We start from the raw sequence: 18,363 nt of genomic DNA on the forward strand, positions 1-18,363 counted from the left end.
TTATTGGCATTTTGAAAAATGTTTGTTTATTTGTTTTGGGAGAGAGAGAGAGAGAGATCACGCGTGTGCAAGCAGGGTGGTAGTGGGGAGGGCAGAAAGAGAGAGAGAATTCCAAGCAGGCTCCATGCTGTCAGTGCAGGGCCTGTCTCAAGGCTCAATCTAATGAAGTGTGAGATCATGACCTGAGCGCAAATCAACCAGTTGAGCCACCCAGGCACCCCTGTTATTGGCATTTTAAAAATGCAAGTGACCAATAATCAGGAGGTCCCTGAATACCAATGATCATTTGAAAGTTAGATGAACCATTCAGTGAGACAAGAAATGAGACAGTATATAACTGACTAACAGTCATCTGTTAGAAACTATTTTTTAGGTAAAAGTATCTCTTTTTTTTTTAAAAAAAAAGCTTTTTAAATTTATTTTTTATTTATTTTGAGAGAGAGAAGGAGAAAGAGAATCAAACAGGCTGTGTGCCGTCAGCGCAGAGCCCGACACAAGGCTCGATCTCATGACCATGAGATCAAGACCTGAGCTGAAATCAAGAGTCGCACGCTTAACCAACTGAGCCACTGAGGCACCCCAAAAAGTATCTCATTTTTATAGGACCAAACAGATAACTATTGACAGAGATGAAATAAAGTCTGTCTTTCTTAATGACCCCCCTTTTCCAGCTATGGCTTATTTGATGTTTTTAATGACAGGCAATGTTCCTAAGCTGTCTGCCTTTGGCGGCTGTTAAAAGCAGCAGTAACAGAGCGTCACTTGGCAGTCAGTTCTCATTGCCTATGTTTGAAATGCCAAGACGCATAATTGATGGGAGCTGACCTTGTTGCTTTCAAGGATGTCTGTGACCATGGTCCTCTTGTTTTCCTCCCTCCTTCCTTTTTAGGAAGATGAAACTGACGTCTCTGAAGAGGTAAAAGCAGCACTGGTAAGTGGCAAGTCAGTGAGGCCTGTCCCTTTTGGTTCAGCCTTTCTCATGTGCATACACTTTTAATAGAAAAGAGCAGGCCCAATGCAGATTTGCATTGAGGGAGAGTTTGGAGGTAGACATCTCTCTGAGAGATGTGGCCGGGTGTTGGTTGGTGGTATTGTCTCAGTTGCTGTAACAATGCCCATGCTCTTGAGCAAGTTTCCTGCGTTTCTCTATGCCTTCTGCTGATATCTCACACAGTTGTAGGATCTGTCTGTTTTTTCTCTCCTGTGAATATGTTATTGGATTATAGAAAGTACTTGGAAATCTTTGGAAGAAAATTGAAGAGTGATACTATTTCTCTTATGGATCTACACTTATATATAGAAAGGAACATAAATGTGAAGAATGCAAACATTACACAATCCAAAAGCTACTTATATTTGACTTTGAAATAAGATTAAACCCTTGACTCTTCTACAACTCCAGCCTAGCATCCAACTTTTCTCTTTGGTGCGTAGCCCGGGCCCAGCTTTCTTGAAACTCCAGGTTCCTGAAAGCCACTCAAACATGACAGAAAGTTAGTGGTTCCCTTATTAGTACTGTTGTTCAGGAAGGAATGTGGTTTTGACTAAATGAATTGAGACTATATGTACGTTTTTATTGGAAATTATGTAAAAAGATGGCCTTCTTGTACCCTACAGTTAGTTGAAAGTATGTTCTCAGAATATATTTGATAACCCATCCTGAAAATTGACAACTAACTCATTCTTAGCAGAAGAGATAAAAATACTATATTATGCCATTGACCTGCCTATATTTTAGTCAAGATCCAAAACAGTCAGTAGTGGCCTTCCAAAAAGCAATGCCCAGGTGACTAATGGTGACACAGGTGGGAATTGCCTACTCTTGGTTGAAGCTAGGTGACTTCACAAAGATGAGCTGTGTCAGGTGGAAATAGCACAAAAGAGGTTCTGTTGGAGCAGGATGTGTGAGTGTGTGTGTGTGTGTGTGTGTGTGTGTATTCGTGTGTGTGTTATTTGCATGCACAAATAACAGTAATTCTTCAGTTCTTCAAGGGGGGCTGGGAAAGGCTTTTGGAGACACAGAGTGGATGTAGGAAAGTTGCTTTGGGGAATTATAAGATACCTAAAGAGAGGATCTGCATAATAGATTATAGAGCACTGCAATGGACTGTAATCCCTTGAGGGTTACAGAGGCCATTTAAATCCATAAAGGGAATACCAACAAGGACGGCTTTTGTTGTGACACAATGTCTTTTGTCAGTGAAAATCTGTGTCTCCACCTTTCCAAAGCACTTAGCATGGGAAAATCCTAACATAGGGCACCAGGTAAGGAAAGCTAAGATGTTCTTGACGCAGTGCTTCCCAGAGAATTTCATTTTAGGACAGTTGACTGAAAATTCTAGAAAGGATTTTCTGATTGGTGAGGAATCGCAGAGACTACTGAAGTTTGACGTGAAAGTCATTTGTCGGACTGAGAAACATTTCACTCATCCAGTTGCTTGAGGCATCTACTAGTGTCTACCATGTGTCAAGCCGACTCCAATGTGAATCCTTAGAGAAGAATCAATAGTCTGTTATCTCTAGAATGGTCACTTTGAATGTATGCCGGCAAGCCAGAGTTGGTACAGGCCCATCTGCATCCCCACCAGCCACGTAGAAGGAAAGACTGGTGACAAGTCAGCGCAGGGTGAGGAATCCTTTAAAAGGCATACATTTGCTTGATTGATGACTCAAGTTTATTTCAATGACACACCCATCTGGGCTCCACCATCTCCTCGGGCTGCAGACTGTGTGAGGGGAGGTAGGCCAGCCCAGGTGAGCACAACCAGCCCAGCCCTAGTCTTGTCTGGCTTCTGTTAGATTGGGTTACAACTTTAACATTACTTAACTGAAGAAGAAAAAAGAAAAAAAAAAAAAAACACACACTTAACTGTTTTTCTCCCAAGTACTCTCTTCTAACACTAGCAGGCATGATGCCATTATCATCATATGGATCCACAGAGCAATAGGCCTGGCCGTGGCCCAGTGTAAATTGCTGCAATTCTACTTCAAGGCGATCAGTAATATCTTAGGACCATTCTTTCTCCCCAACTTCCATGTCTTTCCATCAGGCAGTGGAATTGAGCCAGCCAAAGGAGGGGGCGTTCTGTTGAAATGGCACTGTTAGCTAATCAGCATGGATACTGCTGAGAAGGCAGGGCGGTTTCTTCTTTTCTTGGTTTCTGGTTCAGTGAAACTATATATGCTACTGAGGTCATGACAGCACCCTTCTCTTTCTTAGCCTATTCCTGAAGTGTGGCAGAATCTATTATTTTTAAAGGTTTTTCTTTAAAGGTAATTCTTCCCAAGACTATGGCATATATATATATGTATTATATATATATATTATATACATATATTATATATTAAATTAATTAAAATTAATAATATTAAATTAATATAAATATTATAAATATTATAAAATATTTTTAAGTATAAATTAATTGTAAATTAATTAAAATTAATATTAATTCTTCCCAAGACTATGGCATATATATATTATATATATATTATATACATATATTATATATATTATATATTACATATTACATATTATATATTAAATCAGTTAAAATTAATAATATTAAATTAATATAAATATTATAAAATACTGTTAATTATAAATTAATTGTAAATTAATTAAAATTAATATTAATTCTCCCCAAGACTGGCATATATATAATATATATCTCGAATATATATATATTTGAGATATAATTCACAATCAATAAACTGCACAGAACTTAAGTGTACTATTTGATGAGTTTTGACAGTTGTATACACCAATGTAAAGACCACTCAAATTAAGATATAGAACTTTTCCATCACCCTGAAAAGTTCCCTCATGCTCCCTTCCCTGTCCCAAGAGGCAACCACTCTTCTGATTTCTATCACCATGGATTAGTATTGCCTGTCCTTGCATTTCATATATATGAAACATACAGTCATATTTCATTTTAGGAGTAGAAAGGAAACTTTACTAGTTATTATCCCTATCTTGTATTCCAGTCAGGGTTAGAATTAAGTACAGATTTTGTTTCCTCCTTTTAAAGATTTCAGAAGAAGATTCTTTGACCTCTCACCCATGTATCAGTAACAACAGCATGGTTAAGAAGACCTTTCTATTGTTTAGCCTAAATCCCAGTTGGTATTGTTGAAATCCATTTCTTCTTTTTGTGTACCCATGCTAGAAAAATGTAACCAGCACTTATATACAGGTAAGATTTATTGCCAGGAAGGGCCCTGATATTTGTTATCAATTACGTGTTAAGAGAAAGACCAGTCGTGCATTTTTATGGTGGGGACACCAAGGAATGATACTTAGAAGGCTGGGGATTTTGCTTAAGCCCGGCATACTACATAGTTTTAGTCAGAACCCATTTCCATTGGAAAATCCATGGACAGGTGAGACTGGCAATGGATATATAATGTCTTAGCACCTCCTTGACAGGTGTGTTTAGAGCACATCTGTTAATTATTCACATAGGTATGTAGTAGATATTTCCCAGAAGTCTTAATATATCCGTTATCTCACTAAGTGAAAAAAGAAACTGTATCTAGATCTTAATGTGAGGAAGAAGGGTATTCCAGTGATACGTGAAAAAAATTACATATTCAGGACTGTGTTTGTATTCTTTACTAGAGGTAATTGCACTGAATGTTTGCTCTGGAAGGCACAGTCATTGGCACACTGCAGAACGTGATGGCCATTTGGCATCTTTCCATCTTTTTTTACCTACCTCTTTGGCCTGCCTTTCTTTTGCTTAACATTGAGTTTATCTACTGCATTCTTGCTGTTTTCCCCCATTTACTCCTCTGGAGCAGACTGTTTGCCAAGCCAATTCTGTTGTATAATTAAGTTTATCACTAGAGGGCACAAGTGGTCAACAGAAAAGATGCTGATGAACAGAATGGTGCCCTAAAGAAGCTGAACAGTAGACAGCTTCTTTTGTTTTAAAGGGATTTTGAAAGAACACTGCTTGTGTAGTAAAGTTACTTGCCTCCCAGCTTTTGGGAATTTTGAGATAACTTGAGTTAGGGACCTCATGTTATAGTTAAGAACACTGAGACCCAAAGAAGTTAAGAAGTATTCAGGGACATGAAGACTCTGTTGGTTGAACACCCTGTACCCCTGCATCAGGGAACCTTTTTGTTTGATTTTAGTGAAACAGACTTGAAATTGGGGCTTACATCCTTCTGCATTCCCTATTTATCCATTTGGTTTTTTTACTCAACAGATTATATGTTCCAAATGACTTGCTAGGAGTATCTCACTTCCTTAAGTGAAGGAATTTCTCCTTGAAGGATGACTAAAAAGCCTACTCTGAGTATCAAGATTCAGTCAGTGGGTAGAATATCAGCGTTCCTCTGTTGTCCTTGACATAGATAGGTACTTATATCTTTCATGAAGTAAGAATTTCCATACAAGATGCCTCCCTCAGCATCCCTAGGCTCCAGCCCTGTTGCTTTTAGGCAAGTCAGTCTGAACAGAATCACTGAAACCTCACCCTCAAAACTAGCAATGTAGTTTTCCCAGTCCAGGGTGGAATAGTAGATCTGGATTGCTCATCACCCCTCAAAATGCATTGGGTAAAGGAGATATTGTTAAGGAATTACTAATTCATGGATATTAAGGTATGTGCCTTGGAAGGCTGTGGCATGCTAGTGGAGAGATGTGTTGATAAAGTGTACCAAAAGAAGTAAGCCATTAAATGTAAGATTTCCAAATTAAATAAAAGCTAGAAGCGTATAGAAATTTGCTGCCAAAACTTGGTTTTGAACTAAGCTTTAATAGAAAATAAAACTTGCCTTTGGAGCCACTTGGCGCCAGAAATGTCTCTACTACCAAAAGTGACTAAATGCATTTCCCATTCTGTCCTGCCTTCTCCTCTATAACCTTCCCCTCATTTACTTGCTGAACAAGTACATTAAGGTACCTATTATAGTCAGGCAATTTTCCAGATACTGGAGATGCAACAATGAACAAAAAGCCCTGCTCTTAAGGAGTTTACATTCTAGTGGAGGAGATGGACAATAAATAAAATAAGTAAGTGTGTGAAGTAAATAGTGTGTGAAAAGGTGATGAGTGTTTTTGGAAAACCCATGGAGAGTAGGATAGGAAGGAATCAGAAGTGCCTGAGTGGGATAGGAAGTTGACATTATAAGTAGGGTGGTCAGGATAGACCTTGCTGAGAAAGCATCATCTGAGCCTAGAATGAAAGGAAGTAAGATGGGGTGCCATGTGGACATATGGGAATAGAGAGTTTAGACAGGGGGAATAGCACTTGCAAAGATTCTGAGGCAGAAGCACAGCTGATGTGCTTGAGGACAGGTGAAAAGACCGGTGTGGTAGAGCAGAATGAGCAGAAGGGCCCAAAGGCAGAGACTGATAAGTCATTGGAAAGGCTCTGGCTTTTGATCAGAATGAGTGGGTAGCCCCTGTAGAGTCTTGAGCAGAAGAGTGACATGATTATACTTAATATTTGAAGGAGTTCCTCTGCCTACTCTTTGGAGGATATACTCTAAAGGGATCCGGGTGGAAGCAGGAACATCAGTTAGGAGGCTATTACGAATCATCCAGGGAAAAACTTATGGTGGTTTAGACCAAAGTGAGAATGGGTAGTAAAGCTGCTGGGAAGTTTTCATATTTAGCATATAGTTTGAAATTGGAACCAATGAAATTTGCTGCTGGATTGGATATAGGGTGAAAAAAAAATGGCAGGGGTAGTGATCAAGGTGGACACCAAAACTTTTAGCTAAGGCAACTGAAAGAATGGAGTTTTCTCACTGAAATAGAGATGACTGTGGAAGGAATGGATTTGGTGGGGGAAGAGCAGACATGTGGTTTGGGTTTTAGGAGTGTTAAATTTAATGTCTGATTGACATCCACATGGAAATGTCAAGAGAAGACTTAGCAGTAGGAGTCTGGAGTTCAGATGAGTGGTCCAGACTGGACATATGAACTGAATGTCAATAAATGTATAGATTGTATTTAAAACCAGGAGATGGAATGAGATCACCAAGAGAATGAAAGCAGACGGAGAAGAAATCCAAAGACAGAGTCCTGGGACACTCCCAAACTCAATGTGAGAAGGGGAAGAACCACAAAGGGGAAGAACTGATGAATCTTAGTAGTTAGCTCTGGGAATATGAATAGGACTTTTTTGTTTAATCAGAACAATTCTATTGATTAACCATCTTTGCAGATTATCTTTTTTTTTTTTTTTTTTAAATTTTCTCCATTCTAACGTTTATTTATTTTTGAGACAGAGAGAGACAGAGCATGAACGGGGGGAGGGTCAGAGAGAGAGGGGGAGACACAGAATCCGAAACAGGCTCCAGGCTCTGAGCTGTCAGCACAGAGCCCGACGCGGGGCTTGAACTCACGGACCGCGAGATCATGACCTGAGCCGAAGTCGGACGCTCAACCGACTGAGCCACCCAGGTGCCCCTGCAGGTGATCTTTTAAGTTCACTCAGCTTTTGGTCCCCTTTGCTTTGCCTGATTTTCCTCAGCTTTATTATATCTTTGAATAACTAGCACTTCCATTTCACTTACGGATAAGAGGGTTTCTTTGAAAACTTATTTCTGAGTGTTATCAGATGCTAAACTCTGAGTTAGCTCTGTAATGTCTACGATGGCAATTATAGACTGAATTTTAGAACTGAAAGAGACTTAAACTTCTAGGTAACTAGTTAAACATCTCATTTTAAAGATAACAGCTGAGGTCCAGAGAGATTAAGTAACTTGCCAGGATCACATCGCTGGGTTCCTAGTCCATGGCAGTTGTACTACCTTTCTATCTGTTCTATATCTCATGTGATATACTGTTACGACAAGCAATATAGCATAGTGGGTAAGAGTGCAGACCCAGGAGCTAGGTAGACTCCCTGGGCCACTTAACTACTTTGGATAAGTTACTTAACCGCTGTATACTTCAGTTTCCTCATCTGTAAAGTAGGGATAGTCATGGTAGCTACCTCCTAAAGTCATAAAGTGAACATGAATAAATACACTTAATAGTTAGAGACGATCGAAATTCATTCATACTGTTTTCCAAATCTGCAGGTTCAATCTGCATCAGAGTAAGGCTTTTGGAATACATCCATTGACCTTAAAATCATGTGATTTTGAAGTTATTTATTAATTTATCCACAAAGAATTAATTTTTTGGAGAGTCAGAGAAGTAGCCCAGGCTCCTATATAACTCCAGTATATGTTTTTATAAATGTACCTGATGAATTTTGATAAATAAATCTTAAGAGGGGTTGCTGAAGTAGGGGGAACAAGTGATGAGGAGAAAGGGAAGAAACAAGAACTAAATGTTTCCATTTCTGCTAGAAACTGAGCACCTGATCAAATCAAGTCCCGCATATTTCTGTTAGTCAAGCAGGCTTTCATTTCTATGCCTCAGTTGCCCTCCTGTTTATCTTTTTCTGCAGGGATTTCCAACAATTCTAGTTTCATAGATCTTTACCCCGCTCTCCCCCCCCCCCCCCCCCACCTTTCTTTGGGTAAATAATAGCCCCTTTGCCTGTATGCTCTAATTTTTTACAACTTTGCTTCTGGCTATTTGCTGGATCCTCTTTCCTCTCTCAAGCAGTATTTTTTTTTAATCTTGTTACTTAATCTCGTGAAGCCCCTTAATCTGCTGGAGGGCATCCAGTGATTTTCTGTCTGCTCTCCGCCACTGGGCAGTATCTTTGCCATTCTCCTTTTAGGTAAAATCCTAGGACTGTTTTGCTTCTCCTCTCTCGGGGCTTGATTACCTAATATGGTAAGGTATGTCCCCTGACAAGACTGCACTGTTGAGAGGGAACAACAGTTTGACTAAGTTTAAAGACACCGAAGGTAAGCTGTCAGAGCTATCAGGGTTAGTTATTTATGTAGCAAAGTAATATTTTTCACAGCATACCATATAAATATAACAGCCACAATCTTGTGAAAGCAAGTCTCTTTTTAATCAAGTGAAAGGATAAGAAAATACAGATTTTCCTCCCTTAGCCTCTTTATCTGTAGCCAGATAAGAAAAAAAAAAAAAAGAGACGAAGGGAACAGGGTAGTTAGTTTGTCCCCAGAATGAGAAGGTTTTGAGAAGTCTGAGAAATTTGGTTATATAAAAATGCTTATAAGGATATATTGAATAAGCGATGGCTGTTATAAACAGCCCTGTCATAGCCAGCCTCTGGGAGTTGGCAAGCATTCTCATGAAGAAAAGCAAGCTGTCCCGGATTTGTACAATTGATGACAGTGGGCAGTCCCAAGGAAAAAGATGAAGATTGAGACATGGCAGCCAACCAGCTCTGTGTGTGGGAAGCTGCCTTCTATCCAATGTGCACTGAAGACTCTTCTCTAGTGGTTGACTCCATATAAGCCTGGAAGGATCTTTCCTTTCACTGTACATTTGCTCTTGCTTTGTGACTGTAGCTTCTTAAAATACTGCAGATGCTGTGATTTTCTATATATGGGTCACACTGTGCCTTGTTCTAGCCCAAGCTGTATAAACCAACGAAGTTTCTTTTGGCATCTTCCTTTTAAGGACTCTATTAATTTTAGGTCGTGCTGTTGCCAAGGAAATCTCAGTAATCAAAGCTCACATGTATTCCTTTGAGACCCTGTAATTTTTGGACCCACTGTCCCATTACATCAGTGAATTCTGCTCTAGTCAGAAATCTTTTTTAAGATAGAATAAATTGACCTTCAAGGTATCTGTTTGGGCTTTGCTCAAACTTCTTATCCAAAGATGTGGAAGGTTTATCAACTACTAAGGGACGGTACAGTTAACCCTTGACCATTTACTTTTCTTCCAAATCTTTCTTCTGCGTCTGATTGCCTTCAAGGTATTAGTTTGTGTTAGTGACCCATGACCTTCTGTCTCTTTGTTGGAGGGACACTGATGAGCTTGAAACTCTGCTGGAATTTTTTTATGATTATAAAAGTAATATATGTCATTATAGAAAATATATGAAGTATAGAAAAGTATAAAGCAGTGCTTCTCAAAAGCAGCAGGAGCATTTCTAGAGGTTATAAATATTCGTGTGGGTACTTTTAGGGGTCACAGTGATGGGGGATGCATTTAGTGGACAGGGCCCAGAGATACTACCTGTCCTAACAGGTCCCATGTAACAGTTGTCCTGCAGCTTCCTTGACTTTCAGCTGTCTCCCTGGACAGTCATGGATGAAAAAGTCCAAAACCAAACTTGATTTTATGTGTAAACATCCATTTTATGGCAGAGAGAATCTAAAAATTCAACTACCATGTAAACTGAGGAAAAACTGTAGTTTTAGTTTTATTCATTCCTGACAGCAGGGCCACTTGTATAATGGCATTGTTCTAAAACATTCTACAGATGTGCATGTGACTTCTACCTTCATGATGATCTATGATGAGTCTAAGCCTCTGACTACTTCATTATACCTTCTAGTGTTATTGGCCCAAGAATTTATGCATTGAAATACATATTTCATTATATATTCCTTTTGTCTTTCTTCAAAGTTTATTTGATTTTTAAAACAATTTTAGCTAAGTTTTATGTCTATGAATTTTATTTCAGGATAGTAAAGATTGGAAGAGGTATTAGAAATATTTGTTATGAAAGAGGACTCTTTGTGCTGTAAAGAATAAGAAAAAATTGCCCAAAAATACCACTCAGAAGAAATTACTGTTTAACATTCTGGTGAACTTTCTGTTGGTGTTTTTGCGAAGTTGTTTTTTTTTGTTTTTTTTTTTTAAAAACATATTCAGGATCGACTAATGGCATTTTTAAGAAAAGGATCATTTCCAACCGGAGAATTCCTGGGACCCCATCATTACCAGGATGACAATCTCATAATGTTTTCTTCAAAGCACTTGGGTTCAACTCTTTTATCAAAATAGTCCTATGATGGCTTTGATTACAGAGAACCTCTAAGAATAATTGTTCCTCTTTCTGTTGGAGTCTAGGGGTTACCTTAGTTATGAAAGTATTCATTTCTCTGTTGATAGCATGGCTAGAGAGCTTTAACCATGGCTTAGGCTTAGCTAATGTCAGAGTTCTAGCCCCATGATTGAGGTAAAAAGCTTAGTGTGGGATTTGCAGCTCTTTTTCAGCAAATGGAGTGTTTCTAGATTTGCCCCAGCAGGAATGTTGCCCTCAAGGCACTAACAGATGTTGCCTGTAAAGGTCTTACTTTGGTAGGACCTAAAAGGTAGGGTAGTTGGGGTGAAAACGTAAAGATAAATCTGTACAATCTGCCCATCTTAATTTTCTCTATACCATCTCAGTTTTCAATGAAACAAGTTCAAGAATCAGCAACCATGTAGTGACGTGAATTTCTTTCACAGAAAAACCGTGGCTTTATATCCAAATATGATTTTTCAAGATACTTAAATGTTCACACAGATGTGACTTAACAGTATGTGCTTTTGAAAATACTTGGCTTTTTTAATGCTTTAAAAATGTTTTGTTTTCTTAAACCCTGAGCTCTTATACCTTAAACTATGCCAGTGTTATTGACTACTGAGAAGAAAGGAGGGACATTTTTGAAACCATTGGCATAAGTCATGGAGACATAACAAACAGCATGGAAACTCTAGTTTATAATGCTGTGTCTCATGTTTGAAAGTTGCTAAAGAATAAATCTTAAAAAGTTCTCATGATAAGGAAAAAAATTCTGTAGCTATGTATGGTGACAGATTATTAACTGGACTTATTGGGGTATTTATTTTGCAATATATACAAATATCTAATCATCATGTTGTACACCTGGAACTAATATAATGCATTTCATTTATGCCCCAATTAAAAAAAAAAAAAACATTGGCAAGTTAGTAGCTCAAAGTAAAATTACTTAGGTGCTGGGGGACTTTCAAAAGTGATATACCCAAAGGGAGCCTGGGTGGCTCAGTCGGTTAAGTGTCCAACTTCGGCACAGGTCATGATCTCACAATTTGTGGGTTCAAGCCCCACATTGAGCTCTGTGCTGACAGCTCAGAACCTGGAGCCTGCTTCAGATTCTGTGTCTTCCTCTGTCTCTGCCCCTCCCCCGGCTCATGCTCTGTCTCTCTCTCTCTCAAAAATAAATAAACATTAAAAAAAAAGTGATATACCCAATTGGTAGATCATGGGGCTATCCGTGGTAACTGAATGCTTAGTTTCTCATTTCTCCAAGTGACTAATATAGGTGCTTGTTGGCTCTTGTGAGGGTCAACATTGCCTTTCCGAGGTCATGGGGAGGGCAAATGTCTTTGTCTGTTCTCCAGTAGTATGTGTTGGAGGAGGGACAGAGACAGCAGGGCCAGCCTAATCTTCATCTTTGGTACATAACACTCTAGGTCAGGGCTTAGTAAACACTTTATATAAAGGGCCTGATTAAAATAATAATAATAATAAAGGGCCTGATTGTAATTATTATCTACTTTGTGGTCTGTGTAGTCTGTTGCAACTACTCAACTTTGCTATTATAGTGGGAAAGTAACCAATAGACATATCTGTCAATAAATAGAATGGCTATGTTCCAATAAAACTTTATTTATAAAAGCAGGTTGGTGGGCTGGATTTGGCCTACAGCCCGGGCCACAGTTTGCCAGCCTCTGCTCTTGGTTACAGATTCATAAATGTTTGCTGATGTAAACATGACTCCAAATGTCAGTTTGCTCTCATCTAAGCACTTTTCTGGTAATTCAGCATTTTTTCAATTGCTCTGATTCTTTAATATTATTGACACTTTGTGGGGTCAGGGAAGTCATTCATTTAGGGGGATACACGTTGTTTGTCCTCACTTGGAAAAGCATCAGTTTTGGTCATGCTGCAGAAAGCAAGCTATAAAGATTCCTGGATGAAGGAGTAAAGGAGGAGTTTCTTCTACGTCATTTTAAAGTAGTTTCTCTGTTCTATCTTAGTTCATTACCTTTTTTTTTTCCTAAACATTTTTTAATCTTTTTATTGAAGTGTAGTTGACACACCATGTTACATTAGTTTCAGGTATACAACATGGTAATTCAACAAGACTATATGTTATGCTCTGCTCACCACAAGTGGAGAAAGTCTGAAATGGTTGATTCTCCTAATATATCCCTATCTGCTTTTTTCATCTGATCCTATCCCTTCTTCCCTCCCAAAGACCTGACTTTGAGGTTGGCTAAAATGATAGTTTGGGGATATGTGATCACTTGACACTTGAGAAATTCTGCTTTTTAGGTTATGGCCATGCCTTTAAGGCTCACAGATTCTTGGAAGGGTACCTGTCATTCATTTTAATTGCTGGTTGTCATTTGAATTCCTTAGTCAGGAGTAGGTTATGGAGTTTATTAGGTTTTTTTGTCTTGTTAACTTTCAGTCTGCAGTACATATGTAAGAAGAATTTGGGGAGATTTACGGAGGGGTGAAAGAAATCTTCAAAGCTTTGGCCTTGGGCTTACTTGAAATGATGGTTAAGAGGAGTGGATTTTTGGAGTGGATTCTGGTTATTGAACAACTTTAAGGAAAAATTTGAAAAGGAAAAAGGATGAGAGCTGACAGTGATATGTCATAGTAAAGACTCACACCATGTATAGGAATCAGTGATGGATTGGCACAATTAATTTTGTGCCAAGTAAACAAAACAAGATCCTTTCTATAGAATAAAGGTCTGCCTAATGTATGATATGTTGTCTGAAGAGTCTCTCCAGTCATTTGTGACCTCTAGCTCTCTGGAATAAAACTAATGCCATATTATTCGGGCAACTTATAATCATAATTATATTATATTAATTATATTATAATCATAATAATAATTCTGGGGTGTTTGACTTAGAGCTAAGGGCAAGTTTGGATACCGCTATCCAGCAAGCTGAGCCATTTTCAATAATAATTACCTAATAGGTAAAGCTTCTATAGTAGTCTTCCTCAAACTTGTCGGTAAGAATCATTGGGGTCATTTGTTTATAATATAGATTTTCAGGCCTCTTCCTTTGAGATTCTGACTTAGGAGGGGATGTGGTGGTAGAGAGTGGAAAGCCTACGAATCTATATTGTAATAGAAGTCTTCCAGGTGATTCTTAACAGGCAAATTTGACAAAGACTGTTCCTAGAGGTATAATATTTAGGGATTACTAATATCCCAGGTAGGTCATCATTAAAGAGTCATTAACTATGGCCCCCTGAAGGGACTTAGAGCCAATCTCTACTCCTTCCTCTCCTCCAGAAATGGACATTTAACCCACAGAGAACCAAATTATTAAAGGCCCTCTAAGACAGTCCAGTTCCATTCAGGAACTGCTTACATAGCAGCATACATTTATATAGTCAACAAAGTTATTATTACCTAGTATATGTCAAGCATGATGCATTAGGGATACAGAAATGTATAAGGTAGACAATGTTCCTGCCCCTCATAATACTCACTTTTTAATGGGCCAGGAGGTATTCCTGTTAGACATGCAAGTTGAGATATCATGTAGGCAGTTGAACATAGGAATCTGGTGTTCATGGGAGATAATAGAGCTAGAAATAAAGATATTTGAAAGTCACTGCCTTAGAGATGATACCTAGAGATGGTGGACTGGGTGAGATCTCTCCAGAAAAGAGCATAAAGAAAGGAAAAGAGTCTATGATTATGCCCTAGATTATTCCAGGGCTGGCTCTAGACAAAAACAGGAATATTTCTTCCATTGGAGCAGGAGAGCATATACAGATAAATTGGTGGGTCTCATGTGGGAAAAATGAAGTAGTTATGATCTGACTTTCTGTCTCTCTTTCTCTGTCTCTGTCTCTGTCTCTCTCTCTCTCTCTCTCTCTCTCACACACACACACACACACACACACACACACACACACTTTTTTTTTTTTATACCTAGAGAGCAATTAGAGCCTATTAGTGTCCGAATGAAAGATAATGAACTAGGTAACTAATGCTAAGTATGGTTTGAATGGGAGGAACCTAAGAAATACGAAAACTCCGTAGGATTTGATATTTTACTGGTGTGGAGAGTGAATATAAAGAAGAGTCTACAGTGGTTGAGAAGATGCACGGATTGGTAGACACGGTATTGGCTTTGGAGCCAGAAGACCCAGGTCCAAAGCTACTTCCATCTCTTATTAGCTGTAAGGTCTTAAAAGAGAAATTTAACCTCTCGGAATTGTAAAAGTGCTTTAATTGGCTGTAAAAATGAGATTGTTATCCCTATCTTATAGGCTTAAGGCCATAACAATGTATTTCACTTTAAATAGTGCCCGGCTGGGGCGCCTGGGTGGCGCAGTCGGTTAAGCGTCCGACTTCAGCCAGGTCACGATCTCGCCGTCCGTGAGTTCGAGCCCCGCGTCAGGCTCTGGGCTGATGGCTCGGAGCTTGGAGCCTGTTTCCGATTCTGTGTCTCCCTCTCTCTCTGCCCCTCCCCCGTTCATGCTCTGTCTCTCTCTGTCCCAAAAATAAATAAAAAACGTTGAAAAAAAAAATTAAAAAAAAAAAATAGTGCCCGGCCTTAGCAAGTGTTTGTTAAACAATAGCTGCTAGTATAATAGTACTTCACCAGTCTTTCCCTGCCGCCAACCCGCCCCCCCCCTTCCCCCCATGTCTTTGAGCTTTCACACACGTTATTCCCATTTCCTGGAATGCTCTTCCTCCTACTTTATTGCCTCTTCCTCTCCCCACTTCCCTTTTTAACACCCATTCATGTTTTAGTTTATGGCCCACCTGGGGCCTCCAGGAACCCTTCCTTTGACCCTCTCTTCAGAGTAGACTAGGTTCTCCTCAGTATCTTGAATTAACCTGTAATATACAGTGATAATTGTTACTATTATTATATTTGCCAATTAAACAAAAATCCTTAAAAGCAAGGTCTGTTTCTTGTTCATTATGTTAACTTTCCAGGATCTAGCAGAATATCTAGTATTTAGCTATGTCTTTATGAAGATTTGTAGAACAGTCCAATTAATGACATTCATGTTTCCAGTTTTGATGACTGCATGAATAATATACTAATAATGAGATTGAGAATTCAGGAGGAAGAACATGTTTGTGATGAAGATGTTTTTGCTTTTGGATGTACTGACTTTGAGGTACCTGTCAGACATATGAAATTAAATATGCTATAGGCAATTCGATACACAGGCCTGAGTGTGGGGAGGTTCTGGGGCTAGAAATAAAAATTTAGAGGGGCAGCAGCCTGTTGGTAATGGTTTTAAATTATGAAAGGGAGGATATTTTCCAAGAACAACTTGTAGAGCAGTTGGTTCTCAGCTTTTTTTCTTCCCCAGTGTTGTGAGGGATGCACTCAAATGACCATGGGTCAGTATCACAGTGATTCTGAAGCAGGAAAGGCAAAAGGAGCCCATCCCCAGGGGAGACCTATCAGAACATCTGTGGGATGCTAAGGAGGAGCACTGCTGTGAAAAAATAAGAATAGACAGTTTAGAACAGAGCCTGGGCCACACCAGTGCTTAAGGGATATGCAGAGGAGGAAAGGTCCCATGAAAGAGATCTGAGAGGAAATGGTCAGAGCAGGAAAAGAGCGAGGAAAGAATATGTTCGACCAAAAAAGGAAGTGAAAAGTTTCAGGGACTCTAGATGACAGAAACTTAATTTCATATAGCTGAAGCAAAAGGCTATGTAACTGGGATATCTGCACATTGATCCAGGTTGGTGTCAGGCATAGCTAAGTGCAGGAGGCTAAAACTTGGTCATCAGAGCTCTGCCTCCTTCTTGTATAGACCACAGAGGAAGAATACCTTCTCTATCCTAGTGTCCATATATCCAGTTGACCTGGCTTTGGTCAGGTAGACTTGCCTGAAGCAATTTCTGTAGCCAGAGGTTAGATGGTTAGAGGGGCGGTGAAGCACAGTGGTTAAGATTCAGAACTCTGGAACCAAGTTATTTGAGTTCAAATCCCTGTTCTGTGACTTATTGTACGACCTTGGGCAAATTACATACTCCTCTGTGCCTCAGTTTCCCTAACTCTAACATGTGAGAAATAATGGTAGCTATCACATAGGTCATGTCTTTAAAAGAGATAATGCGGATAAAACTTACGGACAGTGCCTAAACACGGTAAGCACTCAATAAATGTTAGCTACCACGGTGATTGTAATGATAATGATAACGACAACAGTAGTGATGGTAGTGATAATGAGGAAGCAGTAGCAGCGGCTCCCACTTTTTGTAGGGGTGGGGTCAGGAGAGGGTCAGCTACTTGGACCGGTTCCCCACAGGATGAAAGAAAGCGTTCTGTTACCAAAAGAAGAGAAAGGAATAAAGTGCTGGAAAGACAAACTATAGCTACCCTAGTCCTCTGTAATCACATCCAGTTTGATTCTGTAATCCACACAGAGTCTGAGAACCCCCAAAGTACCCAGTGGATTTGGCAATAAGGAGATTTTGCTGGCTAGTGAGAACAGTTTGGTGGCCTGGATGGCACTGAAGCAGCGGTACCTTCTCTTTGTGATCCTCTGCAATAATGATTTTGATAAGTTTCCTGGGGGTTAATAGCATCTGGTTAGTAGCCATTTGCTTTGTGGGCAGAGCTCCAAAATAGTTTGCTGTTAAAAAAAAGAAAAGAAAAGAAAAGTCTTCATAAAGTCTTGAAGAGTTCAAACATATCTAATCATCCTATCATTTGGCAGATTGTGATGACTTTCTGCTTCCATGCTTTACTCTGAATTGGGCTTCCTCCTAACAATCCTTATTCCACATTTCTGCTTCCTCCCCTTGTTGAGAACAGACGATAGATCAACATTCTTGCCTGATCCCGCAAGCATATTTTGAAGGAATGAAAAGCAAATATTCTTCTACCCCAGAGGAGCATTTTCCACATTATGCTAGCAATTATGAAAGGAGTTAGTTATTGGATTAGCTAGTGAGATGTGATTGTCAGTCATCGTCATGTTCTCATTACTGGTAATGTTGTCCAGACCTACCATGTTTTCTCTGTGTTTCTCCCTTTTTTTGTGTTTCACTTGTTTACGGAGTGCCTTCAGAGAGAAAGCCTGATTCAAGTTTGACAAAGTTCTGCTAAGCCACCTCAAGATTATCTTAGCTAAAGAAGTTCGATAGAGTGCAGTTGTAGGTTCTGGATTAATCTAGAATGGCTTCCTAAAAGAAAAATTCCAGAAGAATAATATGGGAACTTTTTCCTCCCAGCTTTCCCCCTCCTCAGTTATGATATTACCCCAGAAAGATATCACAAACAAAACAAAGTTATGTAACAGAGAAATATTAGGGAAAAGTCAAGAACTGAGAGTTTTAGCTTCCAACTTTACCATTAATAAAAGCACACTGCAGCGTAATAACAAGTAGGTTATGAATAAGCTATATATTCAGGTTAGTTTCTTAAAGAAACTATATATTCAGGTTATAATGTTCTCAGCTATGTATTCAGGTTAGTTTCTTAAAGAAAGTTCTTCCAGAATTTACTTCCTAAAAATGTTTTTG

The 18,363-nt window shown here is 39.1% G+C and overlaps 1 protein-coding gene across 6 annotated transcripts in view; it reads left to right on the forward strand.

The window, feature by feature from the left end:
• PPP1R12B (protein phosphatase 1 regulatory subunit 12B) overlaps window positions 1-18,363 on the forward strand; it is a 218,543-nt gene that overhangs the window by 130,247 nt on the left and 69,933 nt on the right. For all 6 annotated transcript variants that reach the window (XR_007458821.1, XM_049634368.1, XM_049634369.1 and 3 more), the window contains one exon: window positions 890-931. Coding sequence is in view for 5 of the 6 variants with exons in the window: in XM_049634368.1 (XP_049490325.1) it covers window positions 890-931 (42 nt within the window). In the remaining variant the exon portion in view is untranslated. The remainder of the gene's footprint in view (window positions 1-889; window positions 932-18,363) is intronic.

This window comes from Panthera uncia, chromosome F1 (genome assembly GCF_023721935.1).
Source record: "Panthera uncia isolate 11264 chromosome F1, Puncia_PCG_1.0, whole genome shotgun sequence".
NCBI classification, from domain to species: domain Eukaryota; kingdom Metazoa; phylum Chordata; class Mammalia; order Carnivora; family Felidae; genus Panthera; species Panthera uncia.